Source organism: Procambarus clarkii, chromosome 39 (assembly GCF_040958095.1).
Source record: "Procambarus clarkii isolate CNS0578487 chromosome 39, FALCON_Pclarkii_2.0, whole genome shotgun sequence".
NCBI lineage: Eukaryota > Metazoa > Arthropoda > Malacostraca > Decapoda > Cambaridae > Procambarus > Procambarus clarkii.
Genome location: NC_091188.1, coordinates 41531776 through 41549240, shown reverse-complemented (window position 1 = coordinate 41549240; position 17465 = coordinate 41531776). Strand labels below are relative to the sequence as shown.

The 17465-nt window shown below is 40.2% G+C and overlaps 1 protein-coding gene across 2 annotated transcripts; it reads left to right on the top strand.

Moving 5' to 3' along the window:
• Positions 1–598: 598 nt before the first annotated feature.
• On the top strand, positions 599–17421 carry Lamtor1 (Late endosomal/lysosomal adaptor, MAPK and MTOR activator 1). 2 transcript variants are annotated; one of them, XM_045745743.2, is made up of 6 exons: positions 599–757; positions 3064–3137; positions 6453–6545; positions 8934–9042; positions 10714–10815; positions 15009–17421. In XM_045745743.2, the coding sequence occupies exons 1-6, from the start codon at positions 716–718 to the stop codon at positions 15099–15101; spliced, it is 513 nt and encodes a 170-aa protein (XP_045601699.1). In that variant the 5' UTR covers positions 599–715; the 3' UTR covers positions 15102–17421. The 2 variants fall into 2 exon arrangements, with proteins under 2 accessions (XP_045601699.1, XP_045601700.1); XM_045745744.2 differs by having other exon boundaries at positions 601–757; positions 3067–3137.
• Positions 17422–17465: the final 44 nt, after the last annotated feature.

Genomic DNA, 17465 nt, shown 5'->3' with positions numbered 1-17465 from the left:
GATTTTAGAAAGAACTTTTTTAGTGTCAGAGTGGTTGACAAATGGAAAGCATTAGGAAGCGATGTGGTGGAGGCTGACTCCATACACAGTTTCAAGTGTAGATATGATAGAGCCCAATAGGCTCAGGAACCTGTACACCTGTTGATTGACGGTTGAGAGGCGGGACTAAAGAGCCAGAGCTCAACCCACGCAAGCACAACTAGGTGAGTACAACTAGGCGAGTACTTTAATAATATTTTTATATCACAAGTGATTCAACAAGAGGCTCACAACAGTCACTATACAAGGCACTTCACATCTATGGTGAGTCACACAGTTACGAGTCTAAGCCACTAACACGTATTGCGTTGCGGCCAAAAATAATCTAATTTTATAACCCGAAACGCTGTACCTAAAATAGAGTAATACATTTAGAAAATGCAACGTTAATGCTATATTAACTGTAATATATTACGTATTATTATTATTAATTAATACTAATTATTATTCACTGACAAATATTATGCCGGTGAACTATGCACATTGTGCAAAAAAAAAAAAAAAAACTAACGTTATAGTTTAGATCCCTTGTTGTTGTAGGAAGAACGGCCTCTGATTGGCTGAGAGTCGTCCTGAGCTGTGATTGGCTGAACCTATCCCAGCTGAACCTTGTTGTCGTCTGACTCTCGGTCATATGACTCAAACCTGCTGAAGACTTTTCTTATTAATCTTCTCAATGGGATGTTGTTGCAGCACCGAGCAAGAGACTCATTCTCAGGTACTGGAATAACTCGGTATTATTGACACTCGTTAACAGGAAGTCAAAAGCTGGTTCGTTATGAGAGCGTGCATGCAATGGCTAGTCTTCATGTGTGCTCAAGAACCCGCCCATACCTGACTTGTTTACTCTCTAGCTAGGTTTACCGAGCTTGAAACTAGTGGTCTGTGGTACTGTAATTAGGTTTACTGAGCCTGAAGGCTGTCATGGGCGGCGCTATTTTCACCATTTAGGATAATAAGAATGCCATTACACTTATGCCTCTATGCGCGTATTTTAAACGTTGTGATAGCTTTTGATTGTTTTATATCTTTGTTTCCCTGTTGGAGACGGAAATACTTCGGCGAAGCTGTGCCGTATGGTCACCCATCCAGTTACAATTAAGTAATAGCTACTGACTAATCAGTTGTGTATAAGCCACAGTGCTTTGGGTATAGCGAAAATAGTCCAAGTTTTAGTTTACTTAATGTGGACATTCTGCAGTGCTACATATTCTTTCCAGCTTTTTGCATTCTTTTGATAATTTCTTAATTCAGAAGAAATCCAAATTACCTGCCCAAAATGCTGTGCGTATTAGTTGCTTTAGGCATAGTACAGTATTTACTAACTCTATCTAGAAATTTAACATTGTGTTTGTAACTCATCTTGTATGTAGGTACAGGTACTTATACCTGAATAAATATATATTTATTTATATTTATTAAAAAAAAAAAATTCAAATGTTTATTTAGGTAAAGTACATACATATGAGGGGTGATACAGATTTTGATGAATTTATAGATAGAGCTAGTACATATAATGCCTAAAGCCACTATTATGCAAAGCGTTTCGGGCAGGAAAAACACTAAAGACTATAACTTAATACTAATTGAGATTAAAGTATAAAATGTGTTGAGAAAATATAAAAATAAAAAAGGGGGAACATGGCAGGAAAACAGCAAAAATATAATTTGGTCAACAAACAGCATTGTTTAAAAATAACAAACATGGGTTGACATTATAGGGGTAAGATAGGTTACAGGGAGTTAATTAGGTAGTGCTTAGTTTTCATCTTAAAACTGGTTAAGAGAGGTACAGTCTTTAACATGATTGGGAAGGTCATTCCACATTCTGGGCCCCTTGATTTGTAGAGCATTCCTAGTTTGATTAAGTCGTACTCTTGGAATATCAAAAAGGTATTTGTTTCTGGTGTGGTGCTCATGGGTTCTGTTACAACCTTCAATGAAGCTTTTAAGGTCAGGATTGGCATTACAGTTCAGCGTTTTATATATATATAATACACATAAGAGGATGTGCAGTGACTTAATATCTAACATATTCAGAGATTTGAGAAGAGGTACTGAGGGATGTCTGGGGCCAGAGTTGTATATTGTCCCAATAGCAGCTTTGTGTTGAGTAATTAGAGGACGTAAATGATTTTGGGTAGTAGAACTCCAAGCACAAATACCATAGTTGAGATAAGAATAGATGAGGGAGTAATAGAGCGTCACTAGGGCATGGCGAGGTACATAATATCTGATCTTAGAAAGAATGCCAACAGTTTTTGAAACTTTTTTGATATATTTAGAATGTGTCCCTGGAAATTCAGTTTGTGGTCAATGAGAACGCCAACGAATTTGCCATCTATTTTGTTACAAATTTGGGTATTATTTAATCTGAGATTTATTTTATTTGAGGATTTCCTGCCAAACAAAATATAGAAAGTTTATTGTGCTGGGCTTTACTGTTGTTAGTGAGCAACATGTGGCATCCTTTGTTCAAAACACAAGTTACATGAAAAGAATATTAACATACAAAGTAGCTAGTATTATTACAAATAATTGTTAAAGATTAGAACTGTATATACAAGTTTCATATGTATTTCCCTACTAAAATGAAGTACAGTATATATTTTTTATCTGGTGGCCTACATGTTGTGCACTGAGTGGACCTTTCCCTTCCCAGTGAACGTTCTCCTGTGTGTGGCCTCCCTCGCTCAGCTATGCTTAAAATGTTTACAATCATTTTATGTTTTCTTTGTTATTTGTTCACTTATTACTATGAATTTGGTGCCAGAAAGTTTGCAAATTAATTCTCTAGAGGACAAAAACAAAAATATATTTTTAATAGAACATGCACAAAAGTGATGTATATATGAATGTTCATGAATAACAACCAGATGACTCATTTTAGCATCATTGAAATGTTTCTGTCGGAGTACGAATGACACGTTTTAGTGTCGTGAGAATGTGAAAGTGTAAAAAAACACGTTTAAGAATTTTTTCTTTAAGTTTGAAAAAGCGTATGCTAAACTTGTCTTTCATTAGCAGGACGGTGAGGTCAATGAGAGGACTCGTCTACTAAGTGAATCGGTCAGCAATGCTTACCAGGTTAATTCAAGGTACAGTAATAAAAATTAAAGGTTTATTATAGCTGAATTTATGTAGGAAGTAGTGCCTGTGGAAAAGGAAATTGTGTAATTAGTGATTGGTTTGATATTAATGCAGTTTATTATATTTTGAGGTTTATAATATACTTAACTTACAAGGCTATTTTGTGGAAAAAAAAGAATAATAATTTAGTGTACTTCATCAAAATTTTATTATTAGTGATTTTCAAGTGGTTTTATAGAGTAAGTCCATGATTTTTGTGCATGTAAATACAACATATATTCAGTTGGTGGTGGACTAAAAACATGTTGTATACATGGATGGGGTCCTTCATGAAAGGTAGGTTGTTAAATGTTAATGTTGGACAAAGTTATGGTGACGTGGAGAGAAGTAAATGTTGTGGTTGAAATAAACATGAATGGAGAGAGGTTTTACATTTTATTTATTTATCTATATAAAAGATGTCTGTCCAAGGTTGGAGGTCAGACACTTGGAACTAGTCTCGTCCAACTTTTCAAGATGACACTGGGTAATTTGGGAGTGTCATAGACTTGTCGGGGTCAGCCCCAGTGCCCACTTTAAGAAATATTGGCTCCAAATTTTTTCATGGAGTATGAAATTGGGGATTTGTTTTCTTATTTTTCTATAGACTGATACCTGGTTGATTGGTACTGTTGACTGATTGGTACCTGGTTGATACTGTTTCAGCAGTTTTTCAGTTGTTCATAATAATACATTTTCCGAGATATATATATATATATATATATATATATATATATATATATATATATATATAATATATATATTGACCAGACCACACACTAGAAATTGAAGGGACGACGACGTTTCGGTCCGTCCTGGACCATTCTCAAGTCGATTGTGATGAGGAGGTAGGGACAGGCAATAAATAGGCAAGAGAGAGCTGAGGAGGAAACTCTGGTCAACATACTTCAGCCACGCTATTGTGACTCATCGCCTGCATATATATATATATATATATATATATATATATAATACATACTGAGAAGAGAGTTGGTGGGCGAGAAGACCGAGGAGAGAGATGGGGGGGGGGGAGCAGAGAAGGCCGAGGAGATGGGGGGGGGGGGCAGAGAAGGCCGAGGAGAGAGATCAGGGATGGGGGGGGGGGCACAGAAGGCCGAGGATAGAGATCAGGGAGGGGGGAGGGGGCACAGAAGGCCGAGGAGAGAGATTGGGGGCTTCCACTACACATAAGGGGCATAACTGGCCGACCCCTCACAGTGTTCAAGAGAACTGGATAAGCACCTCCAAAGGATACCTGATCAACCAGGCTGTGACTCATACATCAGGCTGCGAGCAGCCGCGTCTAACAGCCTGGTTGATCAGTCCAGCAACCAGGAGGCCTGGTCGACGACCGGGCCGCGGGGACACTAAGCCCCGGAAGCACCTCAAGGTAACCTCAAGGTAGGGGGCAGAGAAGGCCGAGGAGAGAGATGGGGGAGGGGCAGAGAAGGCCGAGGAGAGAGATCGGGGAGAGAGAGAGAGGGGCTGAGAAGGCCGAGGAGAGGAGGGGGGGCAGAGAAGGCCGAGGAGAGGGGGGGGCAGAGAAGGCCGAGGAGAGAGGGGGGGGCAGAGAAGGCCGAGGAGAGGGGGGGGCAGAGAAGGCCGAGGAGAGGGGGGGGCAGAGAAGGCTGAGGAGAGAGGGGGGCAGAGAGGGCCGAGGAGAGAAAGGGGGGCAGAGAAGGCCGAGGAGAGAGGGGGGGGCAGAGAAGGCCGAGGAGAGAGAGAGAGAGAGGGGCAGAGAAGGCCGAGGAGAGAGAGAGGGGCAGAGAAGGCCGAGGAGAGAGAGAAGGGGGCAGAGAAGGCCAAGGAGAGAGAGAGGGGGGCAGAGAAGACCAAGGAGAGAGAGGGGGGGCAGAGAAGGCCAAGGAGAGAGAGAGGGGGGCAGAGAAGGCCAAGGAGAGAGAGAGAGGGCAGAGAAGGCCAAGGAGAGAGAGAGGGGGGCAGAGAAGGCCAAGGAGAGAGAGAGGGGGGCAGAGAAGGCCAAGGAGAGAGAGAGGGGGGCAGAGAAGGCCAAGGAGAGAGAGAGGGGGGCAGAGAAGGCCAAGGAGAGAGAGAGGGGGGCAGAGAAGGCCAAGGAGAGAGAGAGGGGGCAGAGAAGGCCAAGGAGAGAGAGAGGGGGACAGAGAAGGCCAAGGAGAGAGAGAGGGGGCAGAGAAGGCCAAGGAGAGAGAGAGGGGGGGCAGAGAAAGCCAAGGAGAGAGAGAGAGGGGGGGCAGAGAAAGCCAAGGAGAGAGAGAGAGGGGGGGCAGAGAAGGCCAAGGAGAGAAAGAGGGGGGGCAGAGAAGGCCAAGGAGAGAGAGAGGGGGGCAGAGAAGGCCAAGGAGAGAGAGAGGGGGGGCAGAGAAGGCCAAGGAGAGAGAGAGGGGGGGCAGAGAAGGCCGAGGAGAGAGAGAGGGGGGGGCAGAGAAGGCCGAGGAGAGAGATGGGGGGAGGGGGGGCAGAGGAGGCCGAGGAGAGAGATGGGGGGTAGAGGGGCAGAGAAGGCCGAGGGGAGAGATGGGGGGTAGGGGGGCAGAGAAGGCCAAGGAGAGAGATGGGGAGGGGAGGGGGCAGCGAAGGCCAAAGAGAGAGATAGGGGGGAGAGAAGACTGGGAAGAAAGATGGGAGAGATGAGAGCAAGAGAGGAGACACATGGGGTAGAGCAGAGAAAGATAGGAGAAAGGTAGGGAGGGGTAGAGAAGGGAGGAAGGGAAAAAGAGGCCTGAACACAGCTGGGTACTCCATCTAGTGTCTTTAAATGCAAGAAGGTTCATATTTTTGTGATTATTATATTATTGCAAAGACATTGACACAGCTTGGATGGGTTGCATCCAAGGGTTGCATTGACTGCAACCCTTGGATGGGTTGATTAATAAAAAGGAATTTATGTAAGGAAAATCGAAGGTAGAAATTCAAGAAAGGAAATTGTTGGATGCAACAAAGGCTCTCGTTAAAAAAAGTTATGATAGTACAATGTAGTTGGGATTTGCATAAAGGAATGGTAGTGTGTACCCTGTTGTGTGGGTACCACACAATGTTGAGGAGTGGACATGAAAAATATGTTTATTAAAGCAGTAGAAACAGTTTGGAAAGTATATTGGTTTTAAAAGACATACTGAAACATCGTCACTTTTAATGAAATGTAATTTTTGTGTTGGTGTTAGGTTATTTATAAGCAATGGATTTTCTTCTTCTGTTTTAGTGGGAATACAATTTAAGTTGATTTCTACTTTTGAAAAAAATCTAGGTGTTTAATTTAAATCAAAATATTTTTTCTTGATAATGCAACTGATGGTATATTCCAGCACCGGTGAATATGGCAACCACTATTCAAGTTCTGCCACCAAAAAATCCGATGAGCAGACGGCTCTCAATCGCATTCTGCAGCAGACAGCCAGGTTAGCTTCTTTGTTGACACCAGTAGCACACAAGAGTTATTGCATGATTTTTTGTTATTTTCATGATTAAAATTAGACCTTGTTAATATTAGACATAATTTTATTAGAATTATGGTGGAACATGAATATATATATTCCCAAAGTCAGTGTCTTGTCCTACTTTATATGTAACACAAGTACTTAAATTTTAGTTTTTGTAATATAGTTAATAAAGAATATTTTGAGGTAATAAAGTTTGATGTTTGTAAGGCGGAACTAAGAGTAAATTTGTAAGTAGATCCACCTTCAGTGTATAAGGAATGCATAATTGATCAGTTTGGTATGTTTATACTATACATTATATATGCATAATATACTCTTTGGTATACATTATGCAGCCATTTTAAGATGTATCTTGCATGTATCATCATAGCATAGCATGACTGTGATAAATATCTTTGTTAATTTTATGGATTTCCTGCTGCACAGATGTTGTCTGACTTGTTCCCCTTTCCCTACACACTCCTTCCCCCCCCCTTCATACATACTACCCCCTCCCCCACACCCCTGCTGTACAGGTGTTGTCTGACTTGTTCCCCCTTGCCTACACACACCCCTTCACCCGCCCCCACATACAATTTGTGGGCTTACTAGGTCGTCTCTACCGGCTTGTGGCGACATTGGGCGGCTCATCCTCCATTGGCAGGTTTGGGGCTGGTATGTCAAGCTTCTTCCCTGTGTCTTTGTCTGGTCGTCTTGGAGTGGGTTCGCTTGAGTGTGGTCAAAACGACTTCGTCTCTCAAAGTGGTTTCCCACTTGTTTCCAGTTCCGAAACAGGACTGTGCGGATCTTCGGTTCATTCTGGACTTGTCCCATCTGAACCATTTGATTCCTTGCCCCTCCTTTCGGATGACCAACTCACAGGTCCGGCACAGGTCCAGCTTCTTCTCGAGAAGGAGCCTTCTTCTTTGGACCAGGTGCTCTCGTTCCTCTCCTCTCAGTTTGTTTCTGGGTGGCCCTTTCGGTTCATGACTATTTTATGAAAGCTTTGTTTTTGATGGCTTTAGCCTATGGGAGTTTGGTTGGGGAGCTTCATGCTCTTCTCTGGCGCAGGTGTTTCTGCTCTTTGGTCCTAGGGGTCGATTTGTTAGTTTGTAGCCCTCTCCTTCTTTTCTGGCGAAGAATGAGACGGCTGGCTTCCGAAGGGTTCCGTGGGTTGTTGAAGCTTGGTTGGTTAAGCTAGGAATGCATCATGTTTTGTGTCCGGTTGCGGTTTTACGACACTCGTGCGGGCCACTGGTTCAGTGACAGTGGATGTGCTCTGGATTGATCCGGTTTCCCTGGTTCCCTGTTCCAGGGCTCGTGTGTCTCGGGTTGTCTGCAAGGTTATCAAGTCTAGCCAGCCTGCAGTCTACTCTCGTGCCCATGATGTGAGGAAATATGCTGCTCTCGCTGCTGTCTTTGGGAATATTTCTTGGGTTGGCATTCGGGCACAAGGGTTTTGTAAATCAAACAGGGTCCTGGACGCCAGTATCTTGTCAACGTTTCAGGCCCTCTCTAGACTTGTGTTGCTTTGACTCAATTTTACTTACCTGTGGGTAGTTAGCTTCAGGGAGCCAATGGGGCTCCCCACAGAAAACTACCATTGAAAGTAATGAAATGCCATTTTCTGGTTGAGACCCAGAGGCTTCTTGACACCCTCCCTTCCTCCCTCCTTCTCTCCCTTCCTCCCTCCTTCTCTCCCTTCCTCCCTCCTTCTCTCCCTTCCTCCCTCCTTCTCTCCCTTCCTCCCTCCTTCCCTCTCTTCCTCCCTCCTTCCCTCCCTTCCTCCCTCCTTCCCTCCCTCCAGTCAGCAGTTGTCATCATTCTACGATCTGGAGGGTTGAGCTGCCGACTCGCCTGAGCAGGCTTCTCTCCCCCCCCCCCCCTTTTCAGGGAAGCCGGGGGCACTAACGAGCGGGCACACTAGTTGGATGACGATTTGCTTGTTTGTATTTATTTGGGGGAGTTCTTTGGCTCTTTTTGGACATGGGTTGCAATTTTCACCAGTAGAGGGTTTGTATTGGTTCTCCTACCTTTCTGGGTGCTTTTCCCAGTCAATGTCAGACATGACATATTCTAAATGAAGTGTTCATATGGCTATTGCTCCCTGTGCCTCTGAGGGGGCCCAGGTTCTGGCTCGTGGTCCCCGGTAGGCAAGAACTCCCATAACTGATGTTCTCAATTAATTATAGCACATATCAGTCTGGATAGCTTCAGAGAGCCTCTGGGGTTCCCTAGAAAATGGCATTTCATTACATTCATCGCCAGTTTTTTAATGAAGGTTTTTTTAAATAATTGGGAGGAAGCTGGGAAAGTAAATAAAAAGATTTTTATAATCTTAACATTAATGATGTTGCTATATTACAGCAACATTATTGATGTGGGAGCTCTGGACTGCCACACCTTAGAACAGCACGAGTACATAGACAGGGTGCGGACGTATAATCAACGCCTCAATACTGTACCACCACAAAAGGTAAATTGTTAGATTACTTTGCCTTTCTGAGGTAAGTATTTTTAATGTTGCTTAATATGCTCTATTTTATTGGTTTGCATGGCCTGCAACTGTAGCTCTTCCTATGGCTTTTGAAACTGCTGCATGATAAATTTTTTTACCAAAAATGTAACGTAAACAGCAATTTCAATGCCTGGCATTGTTGGAAAGTCTTGGGAGAGACAATACTGTATACATATTACTATCAGCCCATAACTTTTCCATGCAGCTCTGCATGCTTATTTAAAATAAAAAATTCTGCCACAAACCTTGCCTCTAAAGAATAACATACTCTGTTAATATAGTAATTTTGAATGGGAATTTATTAAGCCATAAAAGTTTGTGTTAGTAATTTTGGATGTGAATACAATTGGTGTTTTAAAGTGATAGCTGAACTTCAGGGTTCGATTTAAAATCATGGTGCAAATATTTTTGTATGAACTGTGTCCAAAACTTGCTGCAAACTGAAATTGGGGCGAGCTCATATTCCTGCAAATAAATACTGTACTGTATATCTAATAATTTAAACTCTTACTCTACTGTAATTTCTAGACTGATGCTTCCCCCATTCCATGAGAAGAGTGGGGGGGGGGGAGGGGGAAAATTGGGTAATGATGAGGATGTTATACAGTAATGTGTTTGGTTATAGTCACTCACACATACACTACCACATGGAGGGATATAAAAGGGGGGCTTCTTTCCTCTTTGAATGTGTTTGTGTCTAACATTCACGTTACTTGATTTGGATTTTCACTTTTGTATGCTTGCTAGAGGTAGTTATATGCTTATAAATATATTGCATGTCAAACTACTTGTTTTATTTTTTTTTTTGAGAGAAATGCCTTGTTTTATGACTTGACGCCAAAGATGTCTGGTACTATTCAAGTCCTTAATTGATTCTTCTCTCTTCTCTGTTTTTTGTTTTCTTTACGTTCCCTTACTATTCTCTTCTCATTCCTATCATGCCCGAAACGCTTTGCGTAATAGTGGCTTTAGGCATTGTATGTACTAGCTCTACCTATAAGTCAACCAATCCTTGTAAAAATTTATTGTATGTATGTACCTTACCTAAATAAAATTGTATTGTATTGTATTGTACTATCTTCTTCTCATTCGGTGGTTATAATAGGAGCTGCCTCGTATGGGCCAATAGGCCCTCTGCAGTTCTTATTCCTACTACTATCTCCTCTACTACACTTTGCTCCTCACCTCTCTCTAGCCTATTTATTGCCTGCATCTACTTCCTCTTCACAATCGACTTGAGAATGGTCCAGGCCGGACCGAAATGTCGTCGTCCCTTCACCTTCTAGTGTGTGGTCTGGTCAACTTACTTTAGCCACGTTATTGTGACTCTTCGCCTGCAAGTCCCTAATGTTTCAAGGGACTTCAAATGTATAAATGCAGCTTTACATGTAACCATTCCACCTAGGATAGGAAGTTTTCCTGAAGGAACAATGCATGAAGAGCATATGTCTAAGATATATGAAGATTTACATGAGCACAAATTCTGAGTTGAATAATGAGCATGGTGAAATTAATTCGGCTTTTAGTAATTGCCAAGTGAATGGTCACGTGGGAATTGGGTTTATTAGAAAATTCTTGCCAATAAATTAATTAATTTGTTGTTATTAACTTGAAAAATTTTGCTTTCAGATTCCCAGCAGAACTCACCATGAGGCTGAACTATTGTGTGATGTACCAGCTGTAGAGAGAATACTATCTGCCCAGCCAATTTCAGTGGCAGATTTAAATTTGGTAAGTGCAGTGGGAAGCAAGATTTTTTAATGTAATTAAAAATAATTTGTTCCTTACAGGTACAAATTTGCACAAGATTCTCAATAAGGTCTAAACACTAATAATGTTTGTTTAAATAAGCCTTTGATTGGTTATTTTTATTCTATATTAGATTGAAGTGCTGATACAGTACATTAGAAAATTGAATGAAGGAACATTTCAGACTCTTCATGCCTAGGCAGATAGTTGTAGGTAATTCTCAACCCAGGACCGAAGTGGTTGGTTTGTGAAAGTGATCGTGCCAAGACGTTTAATGCAATCCATGCATTTGTTATCCATCATGTTTTAGTACAGACTTTCCAATGCTGAATGACCAGTCATCCCAGCATCAAGTCCTTAACTCGAGTTATGAGTTCCATCATAATATAATAATGACAATAATATTAATACAAAGCCATATCTTGCAGAGAATGTCAATAATGTGCTAGACAACGAATAACTCGACCCACTGTTTTTTTTTTTTTATTTACAGTATTTATATATACAAGAGTTTTTACATTCTTGTACAGCCACTAGTACGTGTAGCATTTCGGGCTCGGGTTTAGGGCCTTGTTTGGTGTTGATTCATTATAGGACTTTTTTTGTTAATTTTCATATAAACAATATTACTGATTCAAATTTTGAGTACCAAAGATATTTGGCTGCTGTGTTTGGCTTGAGGAGGTAGACCACAGAAGTAGTTAACTGTTGCAGAAAATGTTAAATTACTGTGACCTACACCAAATAACTGTAAATACAAACATGAAATGGTGACAACATTCATTCTGGACCCTTAACACTTTCGCGCTCTCGGCGCTCAAAAAAAAACAATACCCCAGATGCTTTCGGCACTTCGCGCGCCTACCAGGTAAGACCAAAAAGTGTACACTCTTTTGACTGTCCTGACAATAATTGAAGGCGCACGTATTTAAATTTGGTATCACTGTGTTCGCAATGAAATTGTCTATAAGAGCATACCTATAAAATGCCGCCCAAGCATAAGGAGTATCAACACCAAATAAAAAACTATGCAGATCACTCGCCGAGAGCGCCAAACAGCAACAAAATGTTTCCACTCTCTTAATAGTTGCGAAGCCTACAGTTGTCCTACATCGCTAATTTTGGTATCATTGGAATCGCAATAAAATTCTCTACACGGACATATGCATATGAATGTTTAATATAGGTAATTGCCCACCCGCAAGAGTGTGTGAAGTGGAGAGTAGTTAGTCGCGAGCGCACTGGCGAAAACACAGGGGGGAAATCATGCTTGGAAAGTTTATACGTTTCCTGACCCTACTTTTCTATGTACGTATTTCTTTTTTATACCAATGTGTTCGCAATAAAATTTTCTATAAGATGAACTGTATAACATTTGTACAAAGCATGTGTAAGAGAAGCGCCAAATATAGAACCACGTCGCTCAGTATGCGTTCGCGGCAGAAACGAACGCATTGTTTTCGTTCGTTTGATGTTTGTCATGTTTATATTTGTTGAAACATTTTATAATTTGTATGACAGTGATGGCAGTAAAATTCCCTACACAGACATATACATAACAAATACAAATATTTCCCACGTGTTGGATATATCAACGGCTAAAGGGAACCCACTGCCACACGCTCGCCACACCCCCAAACATACTTTGTGTATTTTTTTTTTTACTCATAGAAGTTTATGTGATATAATATTCATTCTGGTACCAAAACATTCGCAAATAAATTCTCTACAAAACAAAAGTATCCCCATCCATTTCGGTTAAAAAATGGAATTTATAGAAATATTTTTTCGATGGACGAGAAAAGTAGGCAGTTATGCGGAATCGTAAGAGAAAACGGTGACGAGTTATCTCTAATATAAAGCGCGAAAGTGTTAATAATTGTCACAGATGAATCTAAATATTGTCATTTCATTTAAATAAATACATATGTGGGATGGGTTATTAGGTTAACTATTGATAAAAGTGGAATTAGCGATGGAATATGAGTGGGCATACTCTTACTAGCTTAACTAGGCAATATGACTGCTACCACCACTTTCTCGTATCTACAAGTAATATTTTTTTTTTTTTTAGTTGTAGTAGTTCTTTATATAAGCAAATTCATTCAATAGCACAGATACCTAATTTTACCACTCAAGGGTATCAACACAAGTTGATACCCTTAGGGGCTTGGTGGATAGCGCGTAGGACTCGTAATTCTGTGGCCCGGGTTCGATTCCCACACCAGGCAAAAGCAAATGGGCAAAGTTTCTTTCACCCTGAATGCCCCTGTTATCTAGCAGTAAATAGGTACCTGGGAGTTAGTCAGCTGTCATGGGCTGCTTCCTGGGGTGTGTGTGTGTGTGTGGTGTGGGAAAAAAAATGGTAAACAGTTGATTGACAGTTGAGAGGCGGGCCGAAAGAGCAAAGCTCAGCCCCCCGCAAAACACAACTAGGTGAACAACTAGGTGAACACAAGTGGAAACTCACTTTAAAGGTAAGTAAATATTTAGATTTTTCTACATAATATATTTTTGTTTTAGTAAAAAATGCTATTTGATGCCATTTGAAGAATATATAGTGTATTGTTTCCAATGACTTGCATCTTCCGAACTGACTCCACCTGTCAGTTGGCAACAAATTGCATATGTACATGTCTTGCTGAGTCTCAACACTTCTTTTGAAAAATTAATGTGTATGTAAGTGTGTTTCCTTTTCTTTCACTTTATGCGAAGAATATAAGGAAAAATAAAGAGAGATTGTCCACTCGGGATCTAAAGCATTAGCTTAACTGCCTGAACTTTGCTGGCATGGTTTCCCTTTCAACCAGGTTTGACTGAAGGCACTTTCCCACTTTCTGCAGTGGTCAGCTCTTTATTGACACTATTAGCTGCGTGCCCCCAGTGGGCTTGAATTTTCTCGTGCTTCTGCACCCTCTTTGGTCTTTAGGGTTTGAGGTTGTGGTGGTCTCTGGCCCTTGACTCATTTTGTTTCTTGGCACATTTTCTGTTGGATATGGCTTTATCTCTTGCCTTTGCCAAGCTAAATAAGAATACTAATCTCAGACTATGTAATATGTCCTCTTTCCTGTTGAAGAAATGGCAGCAGTTGGATAATGCTTCATCAAATCTCTGATTCTGAGCAATTAAAGTTTTACTTGGTCATTTCTCTAGTGGTCTGCTTCTTGAGATAGAGGCATGCATCCATCTCAATTGTAGCCTCTCTTCTGGATTTGGGTTTTGGTCCTCCAATCTAATGTGCTTGTGGTTGGTCTCTCCCAACAGAGTCCCATATAAAAATTGCAGGGATGTGCATATGGCATCTTTGGTTTGGCTGGACTGTTTTGACTAATCTTTGATTTCTTTTGCCTCCACACGGGCATGTCATCCATACCCATGGTTGTGTCCACAGCCGGGAAGGCATCTGCAGACGTGATGCATTTTGGCTGGTGCACATGGTGTTGCCTCCTGGAGGTGGGTGGTTATGTTCCTGGGCATGCAAATAAGCTACTATTGGGGGGCCCGTCTTTGACGGACACTTGTGATGCCAGGGCAGACCATGGAAATGTTTTACGTTTTACTAATGCACTTTTTTGGGCTGGATTGGGTGATTTTCAGTGAAACCCCCGTGGCACCTTATATGCTCATGCCACACTGTTCATGATCATGTCCAAATATGCAGTGGAACTTTCCTTAGGGGATAACTGAATGAATCTACAAAAAGTTAGGTAAAACTTGTGCTTATACTGTACAGTCCAACCATTTGGACTGGACTAATGTGACCGCCTCGCTTCTTGCAGGTTGGCGTTCAATCCCCGACCATCTAAGTGATTGGGCACCATTCATTTCCTCCATCCTTTTCAAAATCCTTATCCTCATAATGGCTTGGGGCTTTCTTTAGTGTAATTTAGACCTTGCCTTGTACTTAAATGTTATCAGTGACCTTACTGTTATGGCATCAGATAGAATATTTATCTATTGACTAGTCTTCAAAAGCCTTCTAGATCCTCATCTAACCCATACTTGCCAATTCCCTCACTGTACAAGTGTTATTGAGCAGGTGAAAGGTCATTTTGCTTGCATATGCACATGAAACAAACTCACTCACTCACTCACTCACTCACTCACTCACTCACTCACTCACTCACTCACTCACTCACTCACTTGCATTCAACTAAATTGCAACTCATTTCCAGATGACTACTTCAGCCCAGAAAGTGGTAGCAGCATTAATGCACATTAAAGTGGAGCATAAAGAAGATTTAGTTGTTCCATTTGGAATACCCTGACAGCCTTACTACCAGCCCTCCTATGCCGATCATGTTGTCTCGGCTGTCACACTCTTCCGACGACTCTTCTCTATGTTTACGCCAGGGAGTCGAGAACCTTTTCTCTACACTTCACTTCAGGATTAAAAGGTTGCATATGTGAGCATGTGTGTTTGCGTTAATGGCTCTTGTGGTACGAGTGTAAACATATGATAACAATGATTCAATTACCGTATTAAATTTTATCATTTAATAATGTATATTTTATAAAAGTTGAAAGGATAACAGCAGTATCCCTGAATTGAGTAATTCAAAGTGAGGAGTTATGTTCTACAGGTGTTAATTTGCAAGTGAAATTGTATTAAAATATTACATTCTTTATTTCATTCATTTATTTCATTAGTGTGATATCTTGTGACTGGTGGAAGATAAATTTTTTTTTTATGCAACTTGTGCATCTTTTGTGTCTTCTGCTTTATAAATCAACTTCTTGTTTATTTAGCTCGGTCCTTTACTTGTGAATGTGAAGCTTTTTTATATTTTACTTGTACTGTATTATACTAACTTATTACAGACAATGCATTAGTGACTTAAAGATCTTGACAGGCACAAGAATTTTGAACCAATGTTCATAACAAAGACTTGCCAAAGGTACTTCGTACATGTGAGACGTACATGGCTTAACCTTGGGGGTGCGTATGCTAGTGTCAGTAGTGGGTTTGAGATAGTAAAGCATAATTATTAAAGTTAAAAATTGATATTATCAAGGAAGCATTAAAGATATAGTTTTTAGATCAGCGTTCTAAATAATAATGTAAACACAGGAAATTGATTGTGCATGGCTGAGTTGATGCTTCCATGGTATGGGTCACATAGTTGGGTTTGTGATATACAGTTGGTGGGGTACATGTGGAAATGAGAAAGTATTACTCGAGATGTGTATGAAATGAGTGCATTGATGGCAGGTTGCATTTTCTTAAAAGTTGAAAGCTGAAATACATATAGCAAAATGTAATTTTGCTGAGAGAATTCTAGTACTCTTCCTCTGATGGTTTGCTGCATTTGATCTTTTGTAAAGCACTCAACTCGGCACCAAAAAAAATTTAGTTGCTGTCATTAATTACATGCCTAATATACTTATATATACTGTATACCTATATATATATATATATACATATATTTTCTTATTTATAGAATGATACTAGGATATTCTTCTTGTACTACTAGAACGGACAACAGCAGCTGTTGCAGTTTAATTAATTATTGTAATTGGAAATAATGTTTATAATGTTATTGCTCTTCACAGTATATTCAGTAATGGTTCAAGAACAAAATTTAAAGTATAAAATTGCAGTTTTCATTTCCTAAAGCAGTGGTGTGGATTAGTTATGTTTCATGCACAAGGTGGCATGTTGTATGCAGGACTCTAGCATGGTGCAATTGATGCAACTCAATACATTTTACAATGTATTAATAGTGGAAAATTCTGATTATGACAGTCATAAGACAATATGAGCATATGACAATTTACACATTTACACTGAATATGCTTTTGGTGATAACAGCTAAGAGTGAATGAATTAAATTGCTTGTGGTAGGCTCGGCATGTATACATTATTCTAAAATGAATGCACAATATAAAAACTTTTAAGTAAAGGCTTTTTGCATCTAGTGTATGCATTACCATTTGATGTGATTAATGCCTTAAATGGTTTAGTCAGTATATAGTGTTCTGGCTAATGCAGGTTGTGATGACAGCTGCTACACTTCATTTTAAGATTTTAGATAAAAAGGTGAAAGATATTTCTTCATAGCTTGAATAGCTAGCAGAATTTAAACGTCAGTGTTAAGAGTGAATCTTTATTTTTTTGCTTTGTTTACAGAAAGTACATGCAGGGGTAACAGTCAAACTGAAATTTCATCACTAACAAACATTAGCTATTTGTCACATACCACAAGTACTAGGAAGCCTTAGATGATTGAGACTTCTGGTTGGTATAATAGGAACTCGACAAATTTATTTAGACTAGTTTTATATATTTAGAATGATTGATATAATGGTTATTTGTTGCAGGGAAATTCTTGACTTAAGTTATAACTTGCTCTCTTCATAACGTGACAAAGATTTCCAAGTCATTAGTATAATTTCTTCATGAAACAGTGTTAAGGGCTTTGTATTTTTTGTGTAAATTTTCCAACTCAGTGATTGAGAAATAATTGTGATATAATGGGGATATAATAAAGCATAAATATTGTACGATATAAATGTTAAGTCTATGCTTGCTTTGTAACATGTGCATGTTGCAAAAAATACTTGTTATAAATAAAAATAATTTTTACATCCTTGGCCTATTAATTCTTGAAAGGCCTACCCCAACCTGTCTA